The sequence below is a fragment of the Myotis nattereri genome, assembly GCF_964212035.1.
Source record: "Myotis nattereri genome assembly, chromosome: 3".
In the NCBI taxonomy this organism is placed as follows: domain Eukaryota; kingdom Metazoa; phylum Chordata; class Mammalia; order Chiroptera; family Vespertilionidae; genus Myotis; species Myotis nattereri.
Window position 1 is genome coordinate 132,029,596 of NC_138077.1, and position 23,691 is coordinate 132,053,286.

At 42.7% G+C, this 23,691-nt stretch overlaps 1 protein-coding gene across 1 annotated transcript in view; it reads right to left on the reverse strand.

The window, feature by feature from the left end:
• ADTRP (androgen dependent TFPI regulating protein) overlaps nucleotides 1-14,130 on the reverse strand; it is a gene marked incomplete at both ends in the record, with an annotated part of 59,741 nt that extends 45,611 nt beyond the window's left edge. Inside the window, 3 exons of the mRNA XM_081086045.1 lie at nucleotides 973-1,074; nucleotides 2,543-2,677; nucleotides 13,978-14,130. Of these exons, the coding sequence (XP_080942171.1) occupies nucleotides 973-1,074; nucleotides 2,543-2,677; nucleotides 13,978-14,130 (390 nt within the window). The remainder of the gene's footprint in view (nucleotides 1-972; nucleotides 1,075-2,542; nucleotides 2,678-13,977) is intronic.
• Nucleotides 14,131-23,691: the final 9,561 nt, after the last annotated feature.

Genomic DNA, 23,691 nt, shown 5'->3' on the forward strand with positions numbered 1-23,691 from the left:
GAACACATGTTTGAAACTGAAACTACGTTTTTACTGAGGAGTGAGGTATGTGGAAGGGCAGAGTCAGTGGACTGAGCTGCCTTTCTGGATTGGTAACCATGTGAGTGTTAGGACAATGGAAGGGTGTAGGTCAAAGAAAGTCTGTGATCTTGGGGCGCGTTAATAATGCCAGTCCCTTTTGATTTTCGCTGGTTTTTAAATGTCATTTGCTTCACAGACTCTGAAACCTCATTCTGAACTCCTAACTAATGTGAAATACACTTGTGTGAAACAGCTTAGCTAGACGTTGAACGATTTCTTCATGCCAGTGACTCAGGCCCATCCTTCAACCAAGACCTGGACAGCCTCGCTCCCACTCCGCTTGTCCAGGTCACTGCCACTGGTATTCAGACACTACTATCCTGAATATCTCAGAGTAAGTCAGGTTTACTATTTAGCCCTTTAAAAATACATGCATGAATAAAAAAACAAACGGGAATGTATTCATAGAAACATGTAAATACTAATTTCACTTGCGATGAATAGTCCTGATCAGGTGTTAGCTAAGAAGCTGCTGTTGAGCTCTGAGATAGTCTTTGGATGTCGGGGTGGGTTTTCTTAAGCTTGCTTACTCCCATTCCTGGACCAGAATTTTCATTACATGTTACTTATTGAAGTCACTTCTCTCTCAGGACAGCAGCCACCCAGAAGTTGCCTGCCCTTATGGTTGCGTGTCTTTTCAACGACTTCATATGTAACTTGGCAGAGTCTTTCCTGGACACCCCTCTGCTCTCAGTGACTGCAATCACAGTACCAGTTTTTGTTCATGTTATATCCTCAATGAGCTCTTTAAATAAATAGTGACAGGACAGAGAGGGAGGAGAGAACAGGATGTTGGAGATTGAGGAAAAGTTCAGAAACAAACAAGGCACTTTGAAGTTCAATCCAGAGGCTGTTGCCTTTCTATATTCACTAAATTTTCCCCTCACTCACCATTGCATGATTGAGCCACACTGGAAAGATACCATCTACGGCCTTAGGGTAAACAAGTTCTCGGTCATAGAAAAAGAGTAGCCAGAATGACAAAAATACAAACTGGAAAATAAAACACAAAAATAGCATTAGGTTTGTTTTCAATCAGAGATTTTTAAAAAACATAGCAAAATAAAAATACCAGTTTTAAAGACATTATAAAAATGTAAAATGAAAATAATTCCATATTGTAGAACTGTAATATCAATTCTCTGGGGAGTCTGGAGAGTTAGGGATCAATTATTTGTCACTGTGGCAGGCAGAGAGGATAAAGATAAACAGGATTTGCAGACCATTAAGTCATTTCATTTTAACCAATGACCTCTCTTCTTTAAGCTCACCAGGAAGTGCTGAGAGCCACCACATGGAGTGCCTCGAGTCTTACACTTTCCTTGCCCACCCCCTACATAGACATGGCAAGGGGAAGTAGGAAGGGGAGGGGGGAGTAGTGACAAATTCCCAAGCTAGTTAACTGAGAGCTGGATCTCTCCATTGCTCAGAGGTTTAAGTTCATCTCCATTCTCTCATAGCCCTTCACTGTCTGTGCTCTATATCAAAGTCAATGAAAAAATGGGGGCGGGAGGGAGAAACTATTAATTTTCCAACTTTCTTATCTTCTTAAATTCCAAAGCTTCAATTTCCAAGCCTTAAAAAATGAATAACTTCCATTGTTAAATAAAACTTGGCCTTTAGATTTATGGGGGTGACGGAGGAGGTGTCCTGAAAAGTGAAGCTGGAATACCAGGACTTGCTCTGTAATCTGAGAACTCAGAGTTTGGGGAGCTTCATTTTGCATTTAAGTTTGAAGTCTCAATACTTTAGGAAGCAGGACAATGACAAGTGGAAGGAGGTAGTCATGTCTAATTATAGGTCCTGCTGGGCAGCTGCCTGGCTTGATCTGTTTGTTTCCATTCTAACTAATGAATGAAAACATAAGCAGTGTCATAGAAGTGTGGACAGTGTCAGCAAACAAGCTGACTCTCCCTTGCATTAGTCTTGCTTCTTTCCAATGTCCATTCACACAACAAAATGAATGAGGCACCCATTTTGTGCCCCACACCAGGTATTTCAGACAGATTGTCTCTCACTTCAATTGCCGTTTTCGTGTGCCAACTTTGAAATTTCCCATATCTCTTTTGTATGGTTTCTACTTGTAGAAGTAACACGTGCTAATTGCAGCAAGTGAAACAAGATGTATAAAAGGGAAAATGAGTTATCTTTCTCCCTAGCACTCTTCATTCCCATCACCATGCTGGAACCAAGGTTATCTCAGTTGTATTTTGATTAAGTAAGGCCCTTTAAACTTCCCTATTAGAACAACAATAAGGATCTTGCATCAAACATTCACAAAGACACAAAAGCTAATGAGAATTTTGTCAGTATTGTGCTCCTGATAAAGATCTCAGGACATTTATGCAAATGCAGCTGCTCTGGTCTAAAATAATGGACTCGAAACAGCCTTGCCACCTAGGAGACGCGTTCGTCCATATGCACATGTGTATTACATTGCATATACATCTTTGGAACTCACTGTGGATACAGGAAAAGCCAGTGTGGTGAAAAGCAGGTCTCTGAAGGCAGTTATGAACTTAATGTCTTTTTTCCCTTTCATTCTCTTCAGCACATCTTCCAGGCAAGCGACCCCATAGAAAATGGCCTGCAAGAGCTAAATTCATTACAACAAATGAGGGCGTTTTCATTTGCTTTAATTAATACATTATTCGCCGACGTAAAGCTCCATCCCTCTGGGAGCAATGTGGATCTGAGAAGGAAGGGTGATGTTGGCTGTTTTGGTTGAAAGCCAATTCAACGGCTGTTCTTCCAGCTCGCTGGGCCCTGACCTTGCTCGATAAAACTGATGGAGTAAAATTGTTTAGGGGATAATAATGTGTACAGTATTTAGTGTAATGGACTTGAGCAAAAATGGAAACAAACAAAAAGAGTCAGCTTAAAAGGAGAATGCAATGAGCTAGATACCTTGGCTGCACAGAGGTGGGAAAAAAAAACAGCACAAGGGCAGAGAGCCAGATACAATGGTGGACATGTTCTTCCGAGGAAGGACAATTAAGAAAAATGCCTAGTGCTGCAACCTAATTAGAGAAGCCAGAATCGGGGTCTAGAGCACCATAAAGGAGCTTTTTTCTCTCTTGGAGGAAACACATAAAATGCATCTAGCTTATTTGAGGGAGAAGACAGTATTCTTCCTTCATTAAAAGGTGGTACCTGAGCCCTGACCTGTGTTTCCCAATGGTTAGAGCATTTTCCTGCACATCGGAGGGTCACAGGTTTGATTCCCGGTCAAACATGTACCTGCATTGTAGTTTTGATCCCCGGCCCCAACCAGAGCTCATGCAGGAGGCAACCGGTTGATGTGTCTCTCTCACACCGATGTTTCGATGTTTCTCTTCCTCTCTCTTTCTCTCTCTCTCCTTCTTCCTCCCTCCCCCCCCCCTCCACTCTCTCTAAAATCAATGGAAAAAAATGCCCTTAGGTGAGGATTAACAAAAAAAAAAAAAAGAGGGGTGGGGTTAGTGCCTGAAGGCCTTAAAGAGAAAATCTGTCTGAGAAAGTGATTTAAATCTACAGAGATACAGCAAGCCAAGGGCTCTGGTCAGTCACTAACTCCTGTGAAATCCTTAATGTCAGTTAAAAGAGAAGAGAGCCTTCTCGAAGGAAGATCACATAAAGGCAAACTTTGCCCACTCTTAATTTTTTGTACCAACCTGTGACTTCTCATACAGAGTTGGGGTTGTTTTTGAATTATGCTTGCATCAGAATCCATCGTATTACTTAAAAACTCTGGATTGGTACGAAAGGGTCGGGACTCTGCTCTGAGAGTGTGCATCAGGCAAGTTCTGGAACCTGGGAACTTGATGGATCAAGTGGGCTGTTGGGGAATGACCTCTGGGTCTGAACTCTAGGAAAGTTCTAGCAGGGTTGACCTCCTGACAGTCCTTAGGCTGAAGGTGTGGGTGGGAGAGGATCCAGAGGTGAATTAGGTCAGGGTTACTCTCAGGTAGGTCTCTATATAAGCTAAAGTTCTAGAACCACTGGATCAGGCATAAATGTATCACTTAAAATCCTAGTGACTACTCAAAGCTATAATAGCTGGTTTTTAATGATGTCTTGTTATATACCAGGTACTGATCTAGGCTTTTAATTTCTAATTAACAACCTTATGAGGTAAGTCCTATTATTATTCCCTCTCTTAACCCATTTTACAGATGAGGAAACTGAGGCATAGAGAGATGAACAAAGTTCCCTAAAGTCTCATAGCTGGTAAGTGTCAAGGACAGGATTTGAGACCCAGAGTCTAGTACTTGAGCTAGACTTTTTTTTAAAAAAGTATCAGATTTCTAAGAACAGTTCAGATAAAGAACTGCAGGAGGTCAGAAGAAAGCCAATTATCCATAGGTGAGAGAATTAAAAATGACTTCAAAAATACTGCCCAGCTGGCATGGTTCAGTGGTTGAGCATCGATTTATGAACCAGGAGGTCACAGTTTGATTCCCAGTCAGGGTATATACCCAAGGTTGCAGGTTCCATCCCCAGTGTGGGGCATGTATGAGGCAGCCAATTATTGATTCTCTCTCATCATTGATGTTTCTCTCTCTCTCTCTCTCTCTCTCTCTCTCTCTCTCTTCCTCTCTGAAATCAATAAATATATATTTTTAAAAATACTGATACCTGATTTTTTCTGACCCAGAGATTCTAATTTAATGGGTCTGGGGGGTGTAGCCTAGGCTTCAGAATTTTAAAAAATAAAATTATCCCAAGTGATTCTATTCAGGGCAGCTAAGATTGAGAACCACTTGCCTAGAGGAGCTTCCACTTTGAAAATCAGACCTGGTCTTCTCAGGAGAGGTGGAGTTGTAGAGATGTAGGGAGTTAAACCCTATTGGTGAGATGAGATTGCTAGAGAGAGGGAGGAGAAGAGAGAAGAAAAGAAAGAAATGGGAAGTGAATGCAAGGAAATGCCATCATCTAAGGGACAGAGGGGTAAGGGGCCAGCAAAACACTAAAGAATGATCACATGGTGGAAAACCAGGAATGTACCAGAAACTCATGGTCCCAGAAGGAGAAAGCTTCAAGCAAGAAGGGGGCATTTCAGGGAAGAGCGGTCAACAATTTTAAATGCCATGAAGATGTTGCCATCCCAATACTTGTCACTTACTTTTGACATTTGGCCCTTAGGGCTATAGAATTTGAAGTGCAGTCTTTTGCACATGGATATGAGAAAAAGTCACTCCTCCACCCTACTCCCGCCCCCACCCCAGCTATTTAGGCCAGATCAGGCAGCTGCTTTCGTTAGGAAAGGCAGGCCTGCGGCCTGGGCTCTGGGTGAGAAGGCCTGCACTGTTCTATCAACACAGCAATTAATCACGTCCTGAGCACTGAGTGCCTGCCAGTTTTCCCCTCTTCGGGGAGAGGCTGCCTCCACCCAGCATGTGAGGTCCACGTGACCACTTTCCTTAGCGAGAGCCTCCCTGGATCATCATGAGTCAAGCTCCTCCTGACTTTCTCTTTCCTTCCCCAGTTGCAGAATGTGGAAATTGAATTGGGGAAAAGAACACATTACTCAGAACTTCCACGGCTTCTCCTTCATCAATAAAAATTGCCTCCACACCATAAACATGCCAATCACTCCTCCTCCTCCACCCTCAGCTCACATATTATTTCACAGGCATACGCCACAGTGTAAAGATACCAACATCCCCAGTGATTTTAATCTGCACTGATGTGCCATCATCAACAAGGAACATTATGGAGCCCTCACACAGGAGCTCAGGAGGGAGGAGCTAGGGTGTAGCCAAGAGAAGTAAATAGGCAAGAACTGGGGCAAAGAGGAACCACACAGCAGAGCTGGAGGGCAAGGAGAGGGAGGCACCATGGCCTCACTCAGTGAGGAGGCTTCTGTGGGCTTCAAGGACAGGTTTGGATCAGCTCACCGAAGAACACAATGGCCTGCTCTTTCTCTGAGAGTACAATGGAAGGTTTTACAAAACATGCATGGAAAGAATAGTCATGGGAGAAAATGGTAGTTGTTATGGGGTGAACTGTGTCCCCTGACACAAAGTTGATACTGGTATGTTGAAGTTATAACCCCCCAGTACTAAGAGTGGGACTGCATTTGGATATAGGGTCTTTAAAGAGGTAATTAAATTATGACTGGGGCCTTCATAAGAGGAGATCAGGGCACAGAAATCTAGAGGGAAGACCATGCGAAAACATAGGAAGAAGATGGCCATCTGCAAGCCAAAGAAAAGTCTCAGAAGAAACCAGCCCTACCAGCACCTTGATCTTGGACTTTTAGCCTCTAGAACTGAGAAAAATAAATTTCTGTTGTTTAAGGCACCCAGTCTGTGGTAGCCCAAGCAGAATAACACAGCAGCCTTAAAATAAGACAGCAACAACTGGCTTTGTCTTAACATTACTGTCTTTTACATTTTTCAACTACTTTGACTTCCCAGGAAAGCAGAGCTAATGGTATCCTCTTGATCAAGACCCACTTCAGAGCTGCTCTCTGATTTATCTTTTCTACCAGTCCTTCTCAAATTCTGTTTGGTTTTTTTGTGCCTTTTTCTGAAATGCTGCTGGTCCTAGTTTGGTAGATGTCTTCCATTTTTGTTGCTTGCTGACAAACTTACCACCTGGGAGAGCTGAATATACATTTTTATAACTAGTGCAATTTAAGAAAGAAACCATAGCTAAAGGATATTTAATTTTTATATTCATGTGTCTTCACAAAATTCACAAAAAATCTTGAAATCACAGAAACTTAGTCTCTCTAAGTCATCAAGTTTATGGCTTTGCCTTTAAGCCAAAATTAAACCATTGCAGGAAATGAGAATTTCTGTACGCAAAAAATTATTCCAGAGAGGGAGATTCCACAAGTTTCCTGAGCAAGACATTATAACTCTTATTAGATGAGTCAAGTAATCCAATGCCCAGCTCAGCACTCCATGCCTGACTTGGACAGGCCGGGACTTTCTTAGGTCTCGCTTTGGAAATGATGCAATACTTGCAATGAGAGACTATTTCAGAATAAAAGCCAACGGGGACTAATTGTAGTGTAGTGGTTAGAGTGGTGGCACGAGGATCAGGTAGAGGAAGCCTTTGTCAAGTATAGATATATTTGTATTATATGCATATACTATGTCAATAATAATTAATGCATTTAGTTTACTAGTAAGTAAGAATTTGAAATACAGAACAAGGCAAAGAACATAGGGGAAGAATACGAACTGGAATGATGAGGGGGGCAAAAAGAGAGAAGACACCAAGAACACTTAGGGGCAGGTTGGAAAGAAGAATTATAAGAATGCTTGGCCAGAGTTGCATAGCTGATGACCACGATACTCAGCAGTAGGATGGCTGTAGGGTAGGCTGTCTTACAAGTCGGTCCCTAGAAAATGGCTCTTACTGGTTAGAAACATGTTCTTGTCATTTCTGCATGCAACCGACATTCACAGAGTGCCTATTGGGTGCTTGAAATTGTGTTAGACATAACCCAGGCCAGGGTGGGCTCTATATTAATATGTTTTTATTAGGAAGAAGAAGAAATAAATAGAGCAGGAGGAGGAGGAGGAGGAGGAGGAGGAGGAGGAGGAGGAGGAGTTGGAGGAGGAGGAGAAGGAGGAGGAGGAGGAGGAGGAGGAACCTTTCTGTACGTTTACTCTTTTACATTATGTAGGTCAGGTTCCTTGGGAAACACAACCTGAGACTCCAAGCTCAGCCTGCAGAGTGTTCATTGAGGGTGCTCGTAGACCTTCTGTGAGAGTGAGGGAAGGAAGTAGGGAACAGGACTGAGCAGCAAGAAAAGCTAAGAGGCAGCATGGCTGCATGGAATCAGCTACTCCCTGAAGGAGCCCTGGAGCTGAAGTGGCCCTTCAGAATTGTCCTGGAGCCTTTGTACCCCAAAGCAACCAGTCATTGGATACAGCAACCCCAGGGAGGTCCCTGAGCCTTGGTCCCTAGGCTGCTCCTTCAGCTGAGCCCAGGTCTGGGACAGGCGCTCAGCTGTGAGTCATCAACAGCCAACACTTCTCCCAAGAGCTGGGGGATGAGTACCTCTGTGCTGGCGAGGTGGGGGATCTGAGTAACACCCTCAGTATCCACTACATATAAGGAAACTAAGGCACAGAGAAGTTAGATAACTCACTTAAGATCCCACAGCAAATAAATGGCAGAGCCAGCAATCACACCCAGGCAGGCTGACTCCAAAATCTAAGCCTCACTCATCTCTAAACTGTGTGTAGAGAATCTACCAAAATGCTGTCATGGTTGCTCAATTAATTACATCTCTTTTGTTTTGGATGTTAGTGGTTACTATTCCCTTCTATCAGCCCTCATCCTTTGCAGTTTCCTCAGAGCTAAGAATAGCAGCCTTAAGTATTTTTGTTAAATACACAGTTAAGTGTATTTTTGTAAAATACACAGTTAAGTATATTTTTGATGGTTGAATTTACGAGTTCCACAGATTAATACATTAACCTGATGATAGACATTAAAGGGGTGCCCCAAGTATTGAACTGACTTCTGTAACATAAATGGATCTTTGTCTTCTCACTGTTTGTGGGCTGCCTTGGAGTCTGGACCAATGGAGCATCCTCAAGGACCTCTGTTCCCCAAGCCCTCCTTTGCTATCCCTGGGGACCTATGCAATGAGGTCACTGTAGTCATCTGAGAGCTCGAGGAGAATGAGGTCAGAGCTGCCTGAGGCTTGGGCAAATTAATGAAGAGGGGAGGGAAAGGTTGTGTCTCTGTTGAAGTGGGGTGGGAGAAACAGTGGGGTCCACCCAGAATCGCCCCTGGACAGCCCAGTTACATGGCAACACCCCTAACAATGTTTCAGAAGGACTATTATTTTCAAAAAGAGGAAAACCCAGAAAACTGGGTAAACTCTGCAAGCCAAATTATAGCTCAAAAGTGCCCTCCATCCCACAACTCCTCAGCTTGCCTTGCCTGGGGTCAGAGACAGTCAATGGGTTGAAGTGGAGTAGATGGCGAGGAGGGCCACATCGGTGGCGGAAGACTGACGCGCTGGAAGCCTGAGCTGACATCAGCACCCTGAGGATGTCCACAGCATAGCTTTGTTTCCACGCCCAGCTTTGGGAACTTCCCCGTTTAGCACTAGTCATTGCTGCCTGCTTGAGCCTGCAAACTCAGCCTCCAGGACTGTCCCAGGGCTGAGGGCCTCCACCTCGGCAGCTGCATCAGGGAAAGCAGTGGCTCCCTGGGGAGCCAGAGCCTGCAGCCTGCAGAAAGAGGTATTGAGCAATGAGGAGTGACCCTTGCCTAGAAACATGACCCACCCAACATGGTCAGTGAGGAGACCCATGTTTCACTAAATCACCCTTCCCTCTGTTGCACCACTATTCAAAGATGAGATGACTAGAAGCTCACCACCACCCTCCCATCTTCTCTCTCCCTCACCCACTGCTTACACCATTCTGAGTGCTTTCCACACGCCATCTTATTTATCCCTCATGGTCACTCTGTGATTATGAATTATTTTTATTTCTATTTCACAGATTTGGAAATGAAGATATAAAGAAATACCTAGCTCAGGGTCACAGAGCTAGTAGGTGGTGAAACTGAAGTACATCTCAGAGAGCTCACGACCTAAAACTCTGCTTGTAACGATGAGGCAACACTGCCTCTACCTCCCAAGAGAGAATTGGCTGCCTCTTCCCAGGAGTCACTTTACTTCCTCATTAGGCAGAAACACAGGTCTCTCCTCTCCTTTCTTTACTCTCCTTAGGCACTAGGCATGAACTGGTCACCATGACCAATTCTCAGTGGTACCCCCTCACACCTCAACTTACCCCTGTGCCTGCCCCCAATCCTGTTTCTTCCCTTCGAGTCCCCTGGTATAGCTCCAGGAGGAAACCAGGAACACTCAGAATGCTGACTTCCACTGTGGTGGACTTTGCTCTTAAAACCGGGCATACCTGCCCTAACCAGTTTGGCTCAATGCATAGAATATTGGCCTGCAGACCTAAGGGTCCCTGGTTTGATTCTGGTCAAGGGCAGGTACCCCGGTTGCAGGCTCCTCCCACGACCGGGCCCTGGTATTGGTGCGTGCTGGAGGCAACCAATCAATGTGTTTATCTCACATTGATATTTCCCTCTGTTTTTCCCTCTCTCTTCCACTCTCTCTAAAAATCAATGGAAAAATATCCTAGGGTGAGGATTTAAAAAAAAAAGGGGGGGGGGCGCATAACTGATATTCAGCCAACTAGAAAGTAAAGCTATTTAGAGGGAGGGGTGTAGATTTCCTAGAAAGCAGAATGGGGCACAGACTTCCACAAACTTACAAGAAATAAACTTTAAAATGTTATAGGAAGCTATGAGACCTCTATAACTTTATAAGCAAAGCCATTAACTAATTAATCATTAGTTAACACTAATTAATCTTTAGGAAACACAACCACAAGACCTCAAGAGCTAGAAATTTTAAGGCTCAAGATTTTACCTTAAGTAACATATTTGAAATCCATCGTTAAATTAATTCTCTGAAACACATTCAACCCATCTTCACCAACTGAAAAACTTCGCATTGTCACACTTTCAAGATGACACATACTAGCGCTCAGAAGGAAAATAGCCATAGGTGAGCCTCTCTGCTCATTTCAAGGGCCAGAAGATGTCAGAAGAGACTAATTGTTAGGAATGCAGACAAGGCTAAAGTCAAATTCAGTCAGCACATAAAGTCACCCAGCTTTCATTATGGAGGTACTCTGTGCCAGCCATTGTAGCAAATGCAACTTAGAATCATAGACTGTTAAGACTGGCAAGGACCTAGGGGACAAAATTTCTGTTATGGAGCCACTTACAATTTGATTGGAATATTAAGACTCACATATGGGTGGAAATTAGAAAACAATACTAAACATAAATAAGCAGACACTGAGAGATGCTGTAAAAACTTAGGAGAAGTAAAAACAAATTGGGACTGGAGTCGGTCAGTAGAGATTTTAAAGAGAATATGGGATTTCAGGTGACCTATGAAAGTAACAAAGTAGAGAGGTAGGTAGGCCTTTCATTGAAGGATAGTGTGAACATGGGTAGAGTAATGATAGCAAGAAGTCTGGGAACCAACCCTGGAGAAGACTTGGGCATTCCTGAAAAAGAGAGCAGCCTTCCTTGCAGTGGGAGAAGTGGGGAAGGGGGAGTGGGGAGGCTGAAGGCTGGGTAGTGAACTTTTATTATTTTATTTTATTTTATTTTATTTTATTTTATTTTATTTTAATTATTTGGCAAGGAAGAGGTAGTGAGCTTTTAATGCAGGAATTTGAAATTGGTTCCATAAGGTCAATGGGAGCTACTATAGCTTCTTAAGTAGTAGACCACACTTCTTTTTTTTTTTTTTTAATATATTTTATTGATTTTTTACAGAGAGGAAGGGAGAGGGATAGAGAGAAGCATCAATGAGAGAGAAACATCGATCAGCTACCTCCTGCACACCCGCTACTTGGGATGTGCCCGCAACCAAGGTATATGCCCTTGACCGGAGTCGAACCTGGGACCCTTCAGTCCACAGGCTGATGCTCTATCCACTGAGCCAAACCAGTTACTGCATAGACCACACTTCTTAAGCAGGCTTATGTTTAAAACAAAACAAACAAACAAACAAAACAAAAATAAAACACAAAAACAGCACTTTAGAAAGATTAATCTGGAATCTGAGTGGTAGATGGATGGATTGATAAGGGGAGGACAATCAGATGATCTGGTCACCCAGGTAATAAAAGCCTATCATGAGAGAGATAGAAAGACTGGGGAAAATGGAAAACATAGGATTCAGTGTTAGGAAAGCAAAAAGGGGATTAACATTAGGAAAAAAAACATGTCTGACAAAATAAGTGTGGTGTCTTTTTTCCACTTTTAGAAATGTGGGGTCTCTGGGGCATGAAACCAATGTAGAATTAAGAAGTCAGGGAGCTGTTTTGTGGGAGTAGGTGATAAATCTGTTCTTAGCCATGCCTAGCATGAAGTGAGACACTGGAAATTGAATTTGATTATACCATTAATTCTGGCTTCATACACACCTCTCTTTAGGTTGACCATCTATACTAATAAAAGGGTAATATGCTAATTAGACCAGGAGACCTTCCGGACATCCTTCCGGACAAAGCCATGGTGGTGGGGCCAAGGCAGAAGTGGTTAGGGGCAATCAGGCCAGGTGGGAGGGCAGTTGGGGGTGATCAAGCCAGTGGGGGAGGGCAGTTGGGGTTGAGCAGGCCAGCAGTGGGGGGCAGCTGGGGGCAAACAGCCCGGCAGTTGGGGGCAATGAGGCCAGCAGGGGAGGGAAGTATGGCAGGCAGGGGCAGTTGGGGGTGAGCATGCCAGCAAGGGGGCAAAGTTGGGGGTGAGCAGGCCAGCCCGGGGTGGGAAGTTGGGGATGATTAGGCCGGGTGGGAGGGAGCAGTGCGGGTGAGCAGGCCAGCGGGGGAAGGGAGCAGTGCGGGTGAGCAGGCCAGCAGGGAGGGGCAGTTGGGGGCGAACAGGCTGACAGGGGGGCCGTGGGGGCAAGAAGGACAGCAGGGAGGGCAGTTAGGGGCAAGCAGGCCAGCAGGGAGGGGCAGTTTTGGGCAAACAGGCCAGCAGAGGGGGCAGTTGGGGGCAAGAAGGCCTATGGGGAGGGCAGTTTAGGGCGAGCAGGTTGGCAAGCAGAGTGGTTAGGGGCAATTGGGCAGGTAGGCAGGTGAGCGGTTAGGAGCCAGTGGTCCTGGATTGTGAGAGGGATGTCTGACTGCTGGTTTAGGCCCAATCCTGTGTCAGACATCCCCCGAGGGTTCCCAGATTGGAGAGGTTGCAGGCAGGGCTGAAGGACATACACCCCCATGCACAAATTTTGTGCACCGGGCCACTAGTGTTTAATATAAAGTCAACAAATACACAAAGCTGAGATTTTTACTATATTATTCTAGCTCCACAAAAGCATTTCTTTTGTTGTTTTCTAGGATTGAAATAAACTGTCACCTTGATGTTTTCAAGAACACTGAAGCTGTGTTCAGGCCTCAGATTTTTCAGGCCAAAATCAAAGGCCAGCAATTGACCAGAGAAGGAGAAGCAGAACCTTCAGGCTTGTTTGATTTGAACTTTCTGAATTTCCAATCCTCAGCATTTCAGAGTGTCACTGTTTTTGACCATGTGTAGCCTCTGCTTAGGAGTATGATTCCAAGGATTGGCATGTTTTGTCCAGCTTCTGAAATCAGATGTTGACATTGGCACTCTACATTTTAGTTAAAAATATCAAATATTAATTAGCATCCCCAAAGAATGCGCCAATTTAGCTTTTAACTCTAAAAATATGTTTACATGTTCCCAAAATATTTTTTAAAAGTCTGCTTTTCTCCCATTCATTCACACTTCATTCATCAGAATGAGGTCAACAGGGCTAGAAAGACAAGAAGGGATCAAGTATTATGATTGGTTTGTAAATAGTTGAAAATCTTTATTTATTTTTTGGTTGGGTGATTTTAACCTTTATGATAGAGCCTTGAGCCTGTAAAAAAATTGAAGTGGGATCTGAACATGGCAAAATGTGTTTGCTTTTCTCAGATAAATCTGTTAGTCTGCATGTGCTGTAAAATGGCATTTTCCTCCATTGAAAATTCCACTTCCTATGCAACATATGCCATTCTGCCTTCCTCACAGACTTCCCCAAATAAAGTTCAAAATCCCTCTTGCATTTGTAGTCAATCTAGCCCCCCCATTTGGGGTCAACTGAGAAGTGCCCCAAGAGAAGTCTTTTCAAAAAAGCATTTAACAAAAATGTAGCTCTGGGCAACTTCTAAATTGAGTTTCTCAAAGCAAACTGTTAGGTAAAAGAGAAAGCCAAAACTCAAAAGCAATGAAGAAGGAAGAGAAATAATGGATTTTTGTATTTAATAAAATTTAAAGGTGATATACTTTACTATAGATAGATTGCTCCCTGAAACGGTCATACAGACTTACCAGATTAAGGAGTGTCAAGTATTTCCACTGTCCACCATTTTGAAAGATTTTGGACATCTGCGTATTCCTTCCTTTTTGTGAGATGTGATAATTGAGAAAAATATACCAGCTCAAAACAAGGAAGTGGTATACGCATGTAGAAGTCCTCGTCATGGCTCACTCTGGCCGGGAAGCTGTGAACGTCTGAAGTGGCTTTCGTCTGGCGTCTTGTGTTGGGTAAGAGCTGAAGTCCTGCAGCAGGCGGGGAAGCTGTAAAACACACCCCTCCGGGTGAGAGTTCCAACAAGGTTGAATTTTGCCTCCCTCATAAGCTCCCTCCTGATAAACTTTGTGACAGGATTATTGTTTATTTTCAGATGTCCCAGTTAGATAACAGGTAGTGTGCAGATTTGCATACAGGCAAGGATCAATGCAAGAGCTGCACTTTGCTCTGTCAGGCTGAGCTGGGGCGTGGTTAAGTGACCTTATTGAGAATTACCACTAAACTGATGAAATCCTGTCATGGTTGCATTCTCTCTTCTTTCCTTTTCATTTGAGCAGAACAAGGAAGTTGCAATAATATCTTTTGAGAGAATGAGGGGCAGGTTGGTAAACCAGCAGGGAGAGATTGTGGGCATGTTTAGAACATGGAGGGAGGTGAGTAAAAAGGGAAAAGGTATTGTAATCTTGCTGCTGAGGTCTCTGAGGCCCCATGAAATCTGAAACAACACTTGGACCTCCAGAGAGCAGTTCTAAGGGTTTTTTGTTTTTGTTTTTTTAATTTTGTATCTACTCCCTGGAGAACCGAGGGTTACCCAAGGCTGTCCCAGACACTTTTATTTGCATAGGTTTTTCTGTACCCTGGGAGGACAGAAGCAGAGCAAGTCATCTGTGGCTAAAGAGCATAAATAAGCCGAAGTGTGTGGCCATGACCCCATCATACCTGAGTTTAGACATTTCCTTGGGGAGAACGAGAATGTGCTCAGGCTGGGCAGTTTGAAGAACTGAATCCTGCCTCGAGCTGGACGGAAGGGACCTGAGAGAGAGCTGAAAGTGTCATACCTTGTGCCGTCACCAGCTTGTTTCCCTGAGCAACTCACTAAGAGGGTTCTGAGCAAATCCCTCAGGGAAATGCTCTCAGCGTAGTTGTGTAAGTATGTAGTTGGCGCTGTTCAATAATTTAACCAGGGTTTACAAGTACTGGGAGAAAGAGCTTCAGGCATGCACTGAGCTGGTTTGGCTCAGTGGATAGAGTGTCAGCCTGCGACTGAAGGTCCCAGGTTTGATTCCGGTCAAGGGCACATATTAGAGTTGTGGGCTCAATCCCCAGTAGGGGGTGTGCAAGAGGCAGCCAATCAATGATTGTCTCTCATCATTGGTGTTTCTATCTCTCTCTTCCTCTCTGAAATCAATTTAAAAAAAACCACATTTTTTTAAAAGGAACTTCAGGCTGTACATGTAGGACAAAACCAAACAAAGCTACCATCCAAGAGTCAGTCATAGGATCCCAAATCTTAGACACTGCATATGGGTGTAGAGCAAATCTGAACTAGCAATAAAGGGTCTGCACTGTAAACATTCCCAAAGAAGAGGTGATCTGGGAAATGGGTGACATAAAACTGTACACAATTCCATGGCCTAGGTTAAAATTACAAATAACAATGATGACCAGATTGGTGAGACGAGGTGTTTTCCCCGGGTCGTGTCTCTCAATGCCAAAGAATGAGCTTCGTGGACCAGAAGATTTAAGCAAAGTGTGGAAAATTTATTACAAGCAGATTCAGACTCCCTGCAAGGGGAGGGAGACCCAAGAATGGGCTGCCCGTTAAAGCCTTGTAGTCCAGGGGTATATATTTGCTACAAGCCTGCTCTATGTCTACCTGTGTCATCACCTGATTGATTCCCTCCATTGTTTTTGCCCAGTAATGGACCTAAACTTTCCCTGTCTCTATGTGTTGTTAGTATGTTCCTATCCTGAACTTTTTCTGTTTCTGTGTTTGTACGTCTTGTTTACTGCAGGCCCTCTCTTGGTTTCCCATGCCTCCCGCTTTGAGTCCAGAAGCATTTTATTATTTCTGCTTGGTTGGTTCCTGTGGTTAGGCTGCTCAAACTGCCGTGTCTGCTGCCCCTGCCTATGTTCCACCCGTCTTTGTTTTCTACTGCACCCCTGCCCTATCTGCCTGCACTTCAAGTTAACCTTCTCAACAATAGCATCTAATAATTTTCCAGTACTTAGTACATGACAGGCATTGTTCCAAGTGTTTTTTACACACACATTAATTCATTTACCCTCTAAACACGACTATGAATTAAGTACTATTATTGTTATCGGTGAGACAAGGAACCCTCAATTCCTGACTTCTTGAGGGAAATATTTCAATCAAGAGACAAAGTGTAGAAAAGCAAGCAAGAATTTATTGACTGCAGCAAAAATATACTTAGGACAGTGAAACAAGGAAGGGCATAGAAGCAAGAGGAGAGCCTAGGCTGGGCTGCCTTACCTCACTGGGAAGTCAGAGAATAGGGGGCCTTGGAGACAGGTCCAGGGGGTTAGTCCGGGACCAGATGCTGCTGCCCATTGCTCCCCTGGTTGCAAGTCTCATGGGGTCCCTTAGAGGCTGGGGATGCATGCCATGGGGAAAGGACAGAAGGAAGGGGATGGAATGGGAGTGCTCCCAAAAAAAGAGCGAGAGAACACCTTGGGACCTTCATTTTCAGGGGTGTTAAAGATTGGGTGTTTAGGGAAGATCTTAGTGGTGAATCAATAGAATATTCATCAGCTTTATGCTGATGTACCAAAATGAGATTTATTTTCTTAATTTATCTGTCCTTGGGTGTGGTTGGCAAAGGGCACCTAATTGAATTTCTGTTATTTGTCTCTCTGTGTGTTTAGCTATTTACCCTCTGGTTGGGGAGGCGAAATGCAAACCATTGACTCTCAAGTGCCCTTGGTTTAGGGAAGATAGGATTTACTAGGTCCGTGGTCAGCAAACTGCGGCTCTCTCGAGCCACATGCGGCTCTTTGGCCCCTTGAGTGTGGCTCTTCCTAAGCCTTATGAGTACCCTAATTAAGTTAATAACAATGTACCTACCTATATAGTTTAAGTTTAAAAAATTTGGCTCTCAAAAGAAATTTCGACCGTTGTACTGTTGATATTTGGCTCAGTTGACTAATGAGTTTGCTGACCACTGTACTAGGTGACTACAAAATGCTGTTTAACTCTCTGTCTTAGTTTCCCTATTCTGCTTGTCTTGCAATTTTCCTAGTTTCTTACTATTCTAGAACAATTATGATCCTCATTTTCAGATGAGGAACTTGAAGCCCAGGCGCTAAAATAGAGCATGCAGAAACTTAAGAGGCAGAGCTTCAATCTGCACTTTAACGGGGGTGTCTGACCCTAAAGAAACAAGGTTTGCTCTGCACACCCTCAGGCTCCCTTTGCATTTATCCACTTTCTGCTTACCCCTTAAATTCTCTTCCTTTCCCACCAGAAAACTCTCTGTAACATGTTTTGTAACTTGGTGCACATATGAATTGTTGTGTTACGTCTCCCAGGGCATTATCATGGCAAATACTACTGTAGATGTAGGGATTTTACTCCTTCATGCAAACATCTCAAGTATAAGTCTGCAGATGGGTAAGGATTTGAGGCACAAGTACGAAAAGAGGAAAAGACCCAAATCTCTGAAGTGTGTCTGTTCAAACCTGGAGACTGACCTTTTAACACCTGGTCTTTTTTCCCTGCATTAGCCTCAGTGCCCACAGATGAGGCCTTTCATAAATATTGATAAAATTATTTAAATTTATTTGTAAGAAGTTTGGCATTTAACATTGAAATTCAATTTTTAGCATTTTAATAAATGATGTAACGTAATATAAACAGTCATGTACTGCTTAACAATGGAATACATTCTGAAAAATGTGCCACTAGGCAATTTCGTTGTTGTGCAAACATCAGAGTGCACTTAACGCAAATCTAGATGATATAGCCTACTACACACCGAGGCTTTACAGTACAGCCTATTTCTCTGTAAGGGAGGAAAAATAATTTTCCCTTCTGGGTTCTTGGTTAAGTTATCCTTGAAATAAAATACAGGTTAACAGGAGAAAAAAAAAAACAAAAGTCTAATAGCACGTATAACATAATATTTATGTCCTGTAAACATGGAGAGACCCAGAAAGCTGAGTAACTTGCCAAAATGACTAAAGCCAACACCTTAAATAACATCTCCAGCTGAAGACAAAAGATGCTGGGGGCGTAGGGAGTCAGTGAAGGGAGGTTACCAGGAAAAGCACAGCAAGCAAGGGTAAGGTTGTTACGAAGATTTAACTGGGAGTTGTCTTCTGCTTTGGTAAGAGTTTCTAGAGATAAGGTAATTCCTCTCTTATCTTACAAAGGATAACCTCTATTCCATTTTCAGTTTCTCCCATGTCTGCTCTTTTTTTAAATTAACCAGCCTAAAATAATCTTTACGCCAAATAGACATATTTTGGGATGATGAATTCTGTTCCCTTACATCTCCTAAGATTCAAACCTGTACTGCGTGTTACTATACTGAATACTGTAGGCAATTTGTATATTGCATTACGGTGTGACTTTACGGTGTGCATTATGGCCATGATATTACTAGTTGATGGGAATTTTTCAGCTCCATTTTAATCCTATGGGACCACCATTATATATGTAGTCTGCTGTTGACTGTATGAACAAAAAGAGGACTATGTAATAAATCAGAGAAGCTCAGCAGCGGCCAAAAGTAACTTCACAGGGTGATCTGATTATAAATTCCTACTTGGGCAGGTCATGGTTGACTATAACTTCTTTAGTAAGAGTTTTATTTTTGCCTTAAGCAGCCTGTCCATTGTTTTGTGCTTATAGGTTAACACACCTTTGAAATGTCAGAATAATCCTCTGGATTATTTTAGACCCCTGGAGGTTTAACCAGACTGAAGGGAGCACATGAACTTGTTGCCTGTAAACATTCCTATTTACTGTGTTAAATATACTATACCCTCCAATGTAAAAGAAGTATGTGAAAAGGAAAATGGGGCGGGGCGGGGCTTGCAACCTAGTTTAGTTTCTGGTTAAAACTGTAGTCTTACTTGCCCACTCTGACTGACGTGGGTGGAGCTGCAGAGCCTAACCCCAAGGCCCTGCCAAAACTGACTTGGGCAGCGCTGCGGGGCCCCTCAGGGGCCCACCACAGGAGGGGGTATATAGGTCAGAGCCTCCCCACGAGTTCAGTTCAGGCTTTGGATCCGGAATTCCCCTGGACTAACAGATCTGCGAAATAAAAGTTAAACTTTCCTCCCTCAGAGTGCTGGCTGATGGTTCTGCCACAACAGTATGTGCCCTGACTGGGAATGGAATCCTCAGACTATTGGTGTATGGGACGATGTTCCAACTGAGTCACCCAACCAAGGCTGGAAAACAATTTTTTTTAATTTCACAAATACTTATTGAGCAATGAAGGCTCTGGGGATTCCCTAGGGAATAAGAAATCCAATCCCTGCTCTCATGGAACTCATATTTTAACAGAAGATCTAGAAATTAAATAATAACACAATTGGGTATAATTTATAATTATAGTAGCTTTTGTGAAGGGCAAACACAGAGGACTTATTAAAGGGATAATATAGTACCAGACTTGGGGTAGACAGGAGGTCAGGGAAAAGCTGGCCCTGAGGAAGCCACATGTGAGCAGGACTGGTCCTCCCAACACTCCTAACATGCTCTGATTATCCGGTTTGTTTTTTGTTTGTTTGTTTGTTTTTTACTAGCTCCTTACATGTTCTATTTCCCAGGGAGCTGGGCCAGCCACTGCCCATTTCACACAACATACTTATCCTGGTGATTTTGCCAACTATTAGCTTCTACCACTGCTTTACAGTTTGTGACCACAAATTATATACCTCTAGTCCCAGCCTTCTCCTCATCCCCATAAAACTTCAAACATACCCAACTACTTTTGGACATCTCCTGAATGTGCCGGTTATACCTCAAACTCAAGAAGTCTAAAATGAACTCACTGCATTTCCCCATACTTGGGCTTTTTATTCTCTGTCTTCTGAGAATGCCCTCATTAACCTCTTATCTTCCTTGCCTCCTCTCTCACCCCAATTCCAATTAACCACCAAATTTTGCCAAGTTCATCTCCCAAACCAAGCTCAAATCAGTCCTCTTCTTTTCATCCCTTCTACAACTGTCCTAGTTCAACTTTTCTTTATTTCTTTCCACTGCTACAGCAACTGTATTCTAATTGGCTTTCCTGACTCCAGTCTTATTCCCCAACTCTGTTCTTCACAAGGCCAGGGAGAATTTTATCAGGAGTTCTAATCTTACCACATTCCTCCCCAGTTTAAGTCCCTTTACTGAATCAATATCACCTGCAACATAACATCCAAGTTCCATAGCTTTTAATAAAACTTCCCACTTCCCTATGGCTTTGTTACTCTTCCCAGCCTTATCTCACCTCACACTTGATGTTCCTCCAACACCACCAAATTGACAGAGGTTTCCACCCACACCTCACTATGTCATGTCCCAATGCCTTTATTCCCACTTTCTCCTCTTCCTGATGCCTTCTTTCAACATAACTTTGACTGATTCTCTCATATCCATCCTCCAAAATGCAGCTCAGCAGTTTTCTTCTCTAGGAACTCTTACATAAGCCTCTCCTCAACCAGGCCATATTAAATAACCCCTTCTAATCTTTCTTAATACCTTGTGCATATGTAAATTGCATGATAATTAATTAGTGTATTAGTCTACTTGGGGTGCTATAACAAAAAATACCACACATTGGGTATGAACAACAAAAACTTATTATTTCTCACAGTTCAGGAGGCTGGGAAGTCCAACATCCAGGCACCAGCAGATTCGGTGTCTAGTGAGAGCTCACTTCTTTGACAGTCGTCTTCTCACTGTATCCTTACATATCAGAAGGAGCTGAGGCTCTCTTTGGCATTTCTTTTGTAAAGACACTAATCCTATTCATGGGGGCTCCACCCTCATGATCTAATCATCTTTCAAAAGTCTAACCTCCTAATACCATTACTTTGGCAGTTATGATTTCAAGATATGAATTTTGGAGAAACAAAAACATCTAGTCTATAACAATTAGGAATTAATCTCTTAATGTGCCGTTATCTCCCAGGGCTTAAAGTGGGTGTGTTTGGATTCCTAGAGCTTAGCATAGTGCTGGGCACACAATAAGAAATTAATAAATATCTATTAAATAAAGGAATATGTGCATATCAGGCATACTTGTCTATAAAGCCTTACTATAACGCCGGCTCATTCATGTAAAATCTACTATCCTCAAAATGTTTAGCTGCTGGGTTCTGGGAAGCAGGTAGAATACTAAGATGAGTAAGACATAGCCTAAACCCTGGAGGAACTCGTAGTCAAATTGCAGAGACAGATACATAAACAAAAAATTACAGCACAATGTGATGAGTACTATAATAGAGGCATGTATAATGTACTAATGGAACCTAAATTATCCTGCACATTATTCTGTCATTCTGAATATACAGAAGTTTGAGTTAAAGATGAATGCATTGAGTAAATCACGGGAAACTTCAGACACCATGTAAGAGGAGAGGAGGATTAAAGTAATCCCTCTGAGCGAAGTGTTCATGGCCAATAGCAAACATAACACTTTTGACTGATAGGGCTTATAACTCATTCTTAGGCCAGTCACAGAGTGATGAGGTACAAAGAGCAGGGGATCAAACCTGGGCTGGAATCTACTGTGTAACCTTGGACTTGTCAACTATCAGCCTCATTGGGGTGTTAGTTTTCTCAAGTGAAATGGGGCCCAAGGATTCTGGAGTGCTGATTGTTTCCTGAAGCCAGGATCTCTAACCCTTGGGATTCCTATTATTCCTCATTCATGCAGTGCTGCTTGTATTTCCCTGGAGCCCCTCCTGCCTCTGAGCCAATATCACCCTGTCTTCTAAAGCCCCCTCCCTGATTAAAGGTGGGTGATGCTGGACATAATTAAATATGTGTGTTGCCCCGTTGAAACCAAGGTGAAGGGAGACTGGGATCTTCCTTCCAGTGGACTTTGCATCCCTAGAAGTCCCTGTCCATTTGCTGTACATGCAGCTGAGAACCGAGGATGAAGCTCACCCATTATACCACATTTAAGAATATTTGTTTTTCCCAGAGGTCACTGTGAGTGACCTTCTTTTTAAAAACTAGAACATTTATTAAAGGCCCCCATCTGAAGTCTGTTTGATGAGAACATGTTTTGGTTTTCAGTCACTAAACAAACCAACTCTGAAAGGCACTGGAACTTTTTTTTTTTTTTTTTTTTTACTGTGAGAACTTTCTTGGCCCACCACTTTACTTTGTTGCATTGGGAAACCTGATTCAGAACTGCCTTACTCCTTGATCTCTAGCTTTGCTTTTACAATGAAATGCAGCATTCTGTGATCTTCTCAGATTCACTTAGATGTTCTCTGTTGAGAGTTTTGAAGGTAGATTTTCAGTTGGGAACCTAAAGAATGCTTCCTGTTTACAAGCATGAAATTGACTCACATTATTTTAAAAGTTTAGAGCTGTAAAGATCCATTTGAGGACAGTTGGTTCAACATTTTTATCTTTCAGGTGAGAAAATGAAAGCTCAGAGAGGTTAAGGGACTTTCTCAAAGTTTCACAACTATGGGGGAGTAATGACCAGAATACAGGTCTCTTAACTAACAACCAGTACAGGAGTCTTCCACTGTTTCTGGAATTACTTTGTTTTGTACCCAAATTCTAGAATTTTCAAGTGAGTTTCTCTTGCATGTTACTTGATTATGTGAGGTCTGATGATGTTATTAGAGAGAAACTATCTAATTAAAAAGGAACACCTTTTTTACACTCTCAAATTTCACTATTTTGCAAATATTCCTGTTTACAGAAATGCATACATTTTTTCACAAGAAAACTTAGATATTTAATATAGATTTTTATATATTGAATTAATCAGCAAGATTAAGAAACATATTTAATGCTGATCATAAACACATTCATTTTCAAGTTTTGAGTGTCTCATGTGAATTCCTGCTTTCCTGGGAAATTCACTACAAGTACAACAGCAGTTAGGCTCTGATTACCTTGTTTTAGCAGTCTATAGAGACACATGTCTGAGTCATGGGTACTCATATACATGAACTGCACTCTGTTTGCTGATTTTCTATCTAATAATTGTTTCATTTGCTGGAAAGGGGCTGTTGCAACCCCTAATAATTATGAATTTGTCTATTTCTCCTTTCAGTTCCATCAGCTTTTGCTTTGTGCATTTGAGACTCTATTGTTTGGTGCAATATCTTTAGGATTGCTATGTTTTCCTATTGATGGGTCTTTGTATCATTATGTAATGTCTCTCTTTGTCTCTGTTAACTTACTTTGCTCAAAGTTTACTTTACCTGATATTTATATTGCTATTCCTTCTATGTTTATTGGTATGTATTTTTCATCTTTTTACTGTCAATCTACCTATATCATTGACATTAAAGTGAGTGTCTGGTAAACAATATAGTTGACTATGTTGCTTTTTTAAATTCACTATGCCCATATCTGTCTTTTAATTGGTACTAGAGACCCGGTGCATGAAATTTATGCATGGGGGGACAGGCGGGGGGAGATCCCCTCAGCCTGGCCTGCGCCCTCTCACAATCCAGGACCCTTTGGGGGATGTCGGGCCTAAACAAACAGTTGTACATCCCTCTCACAATCCTGG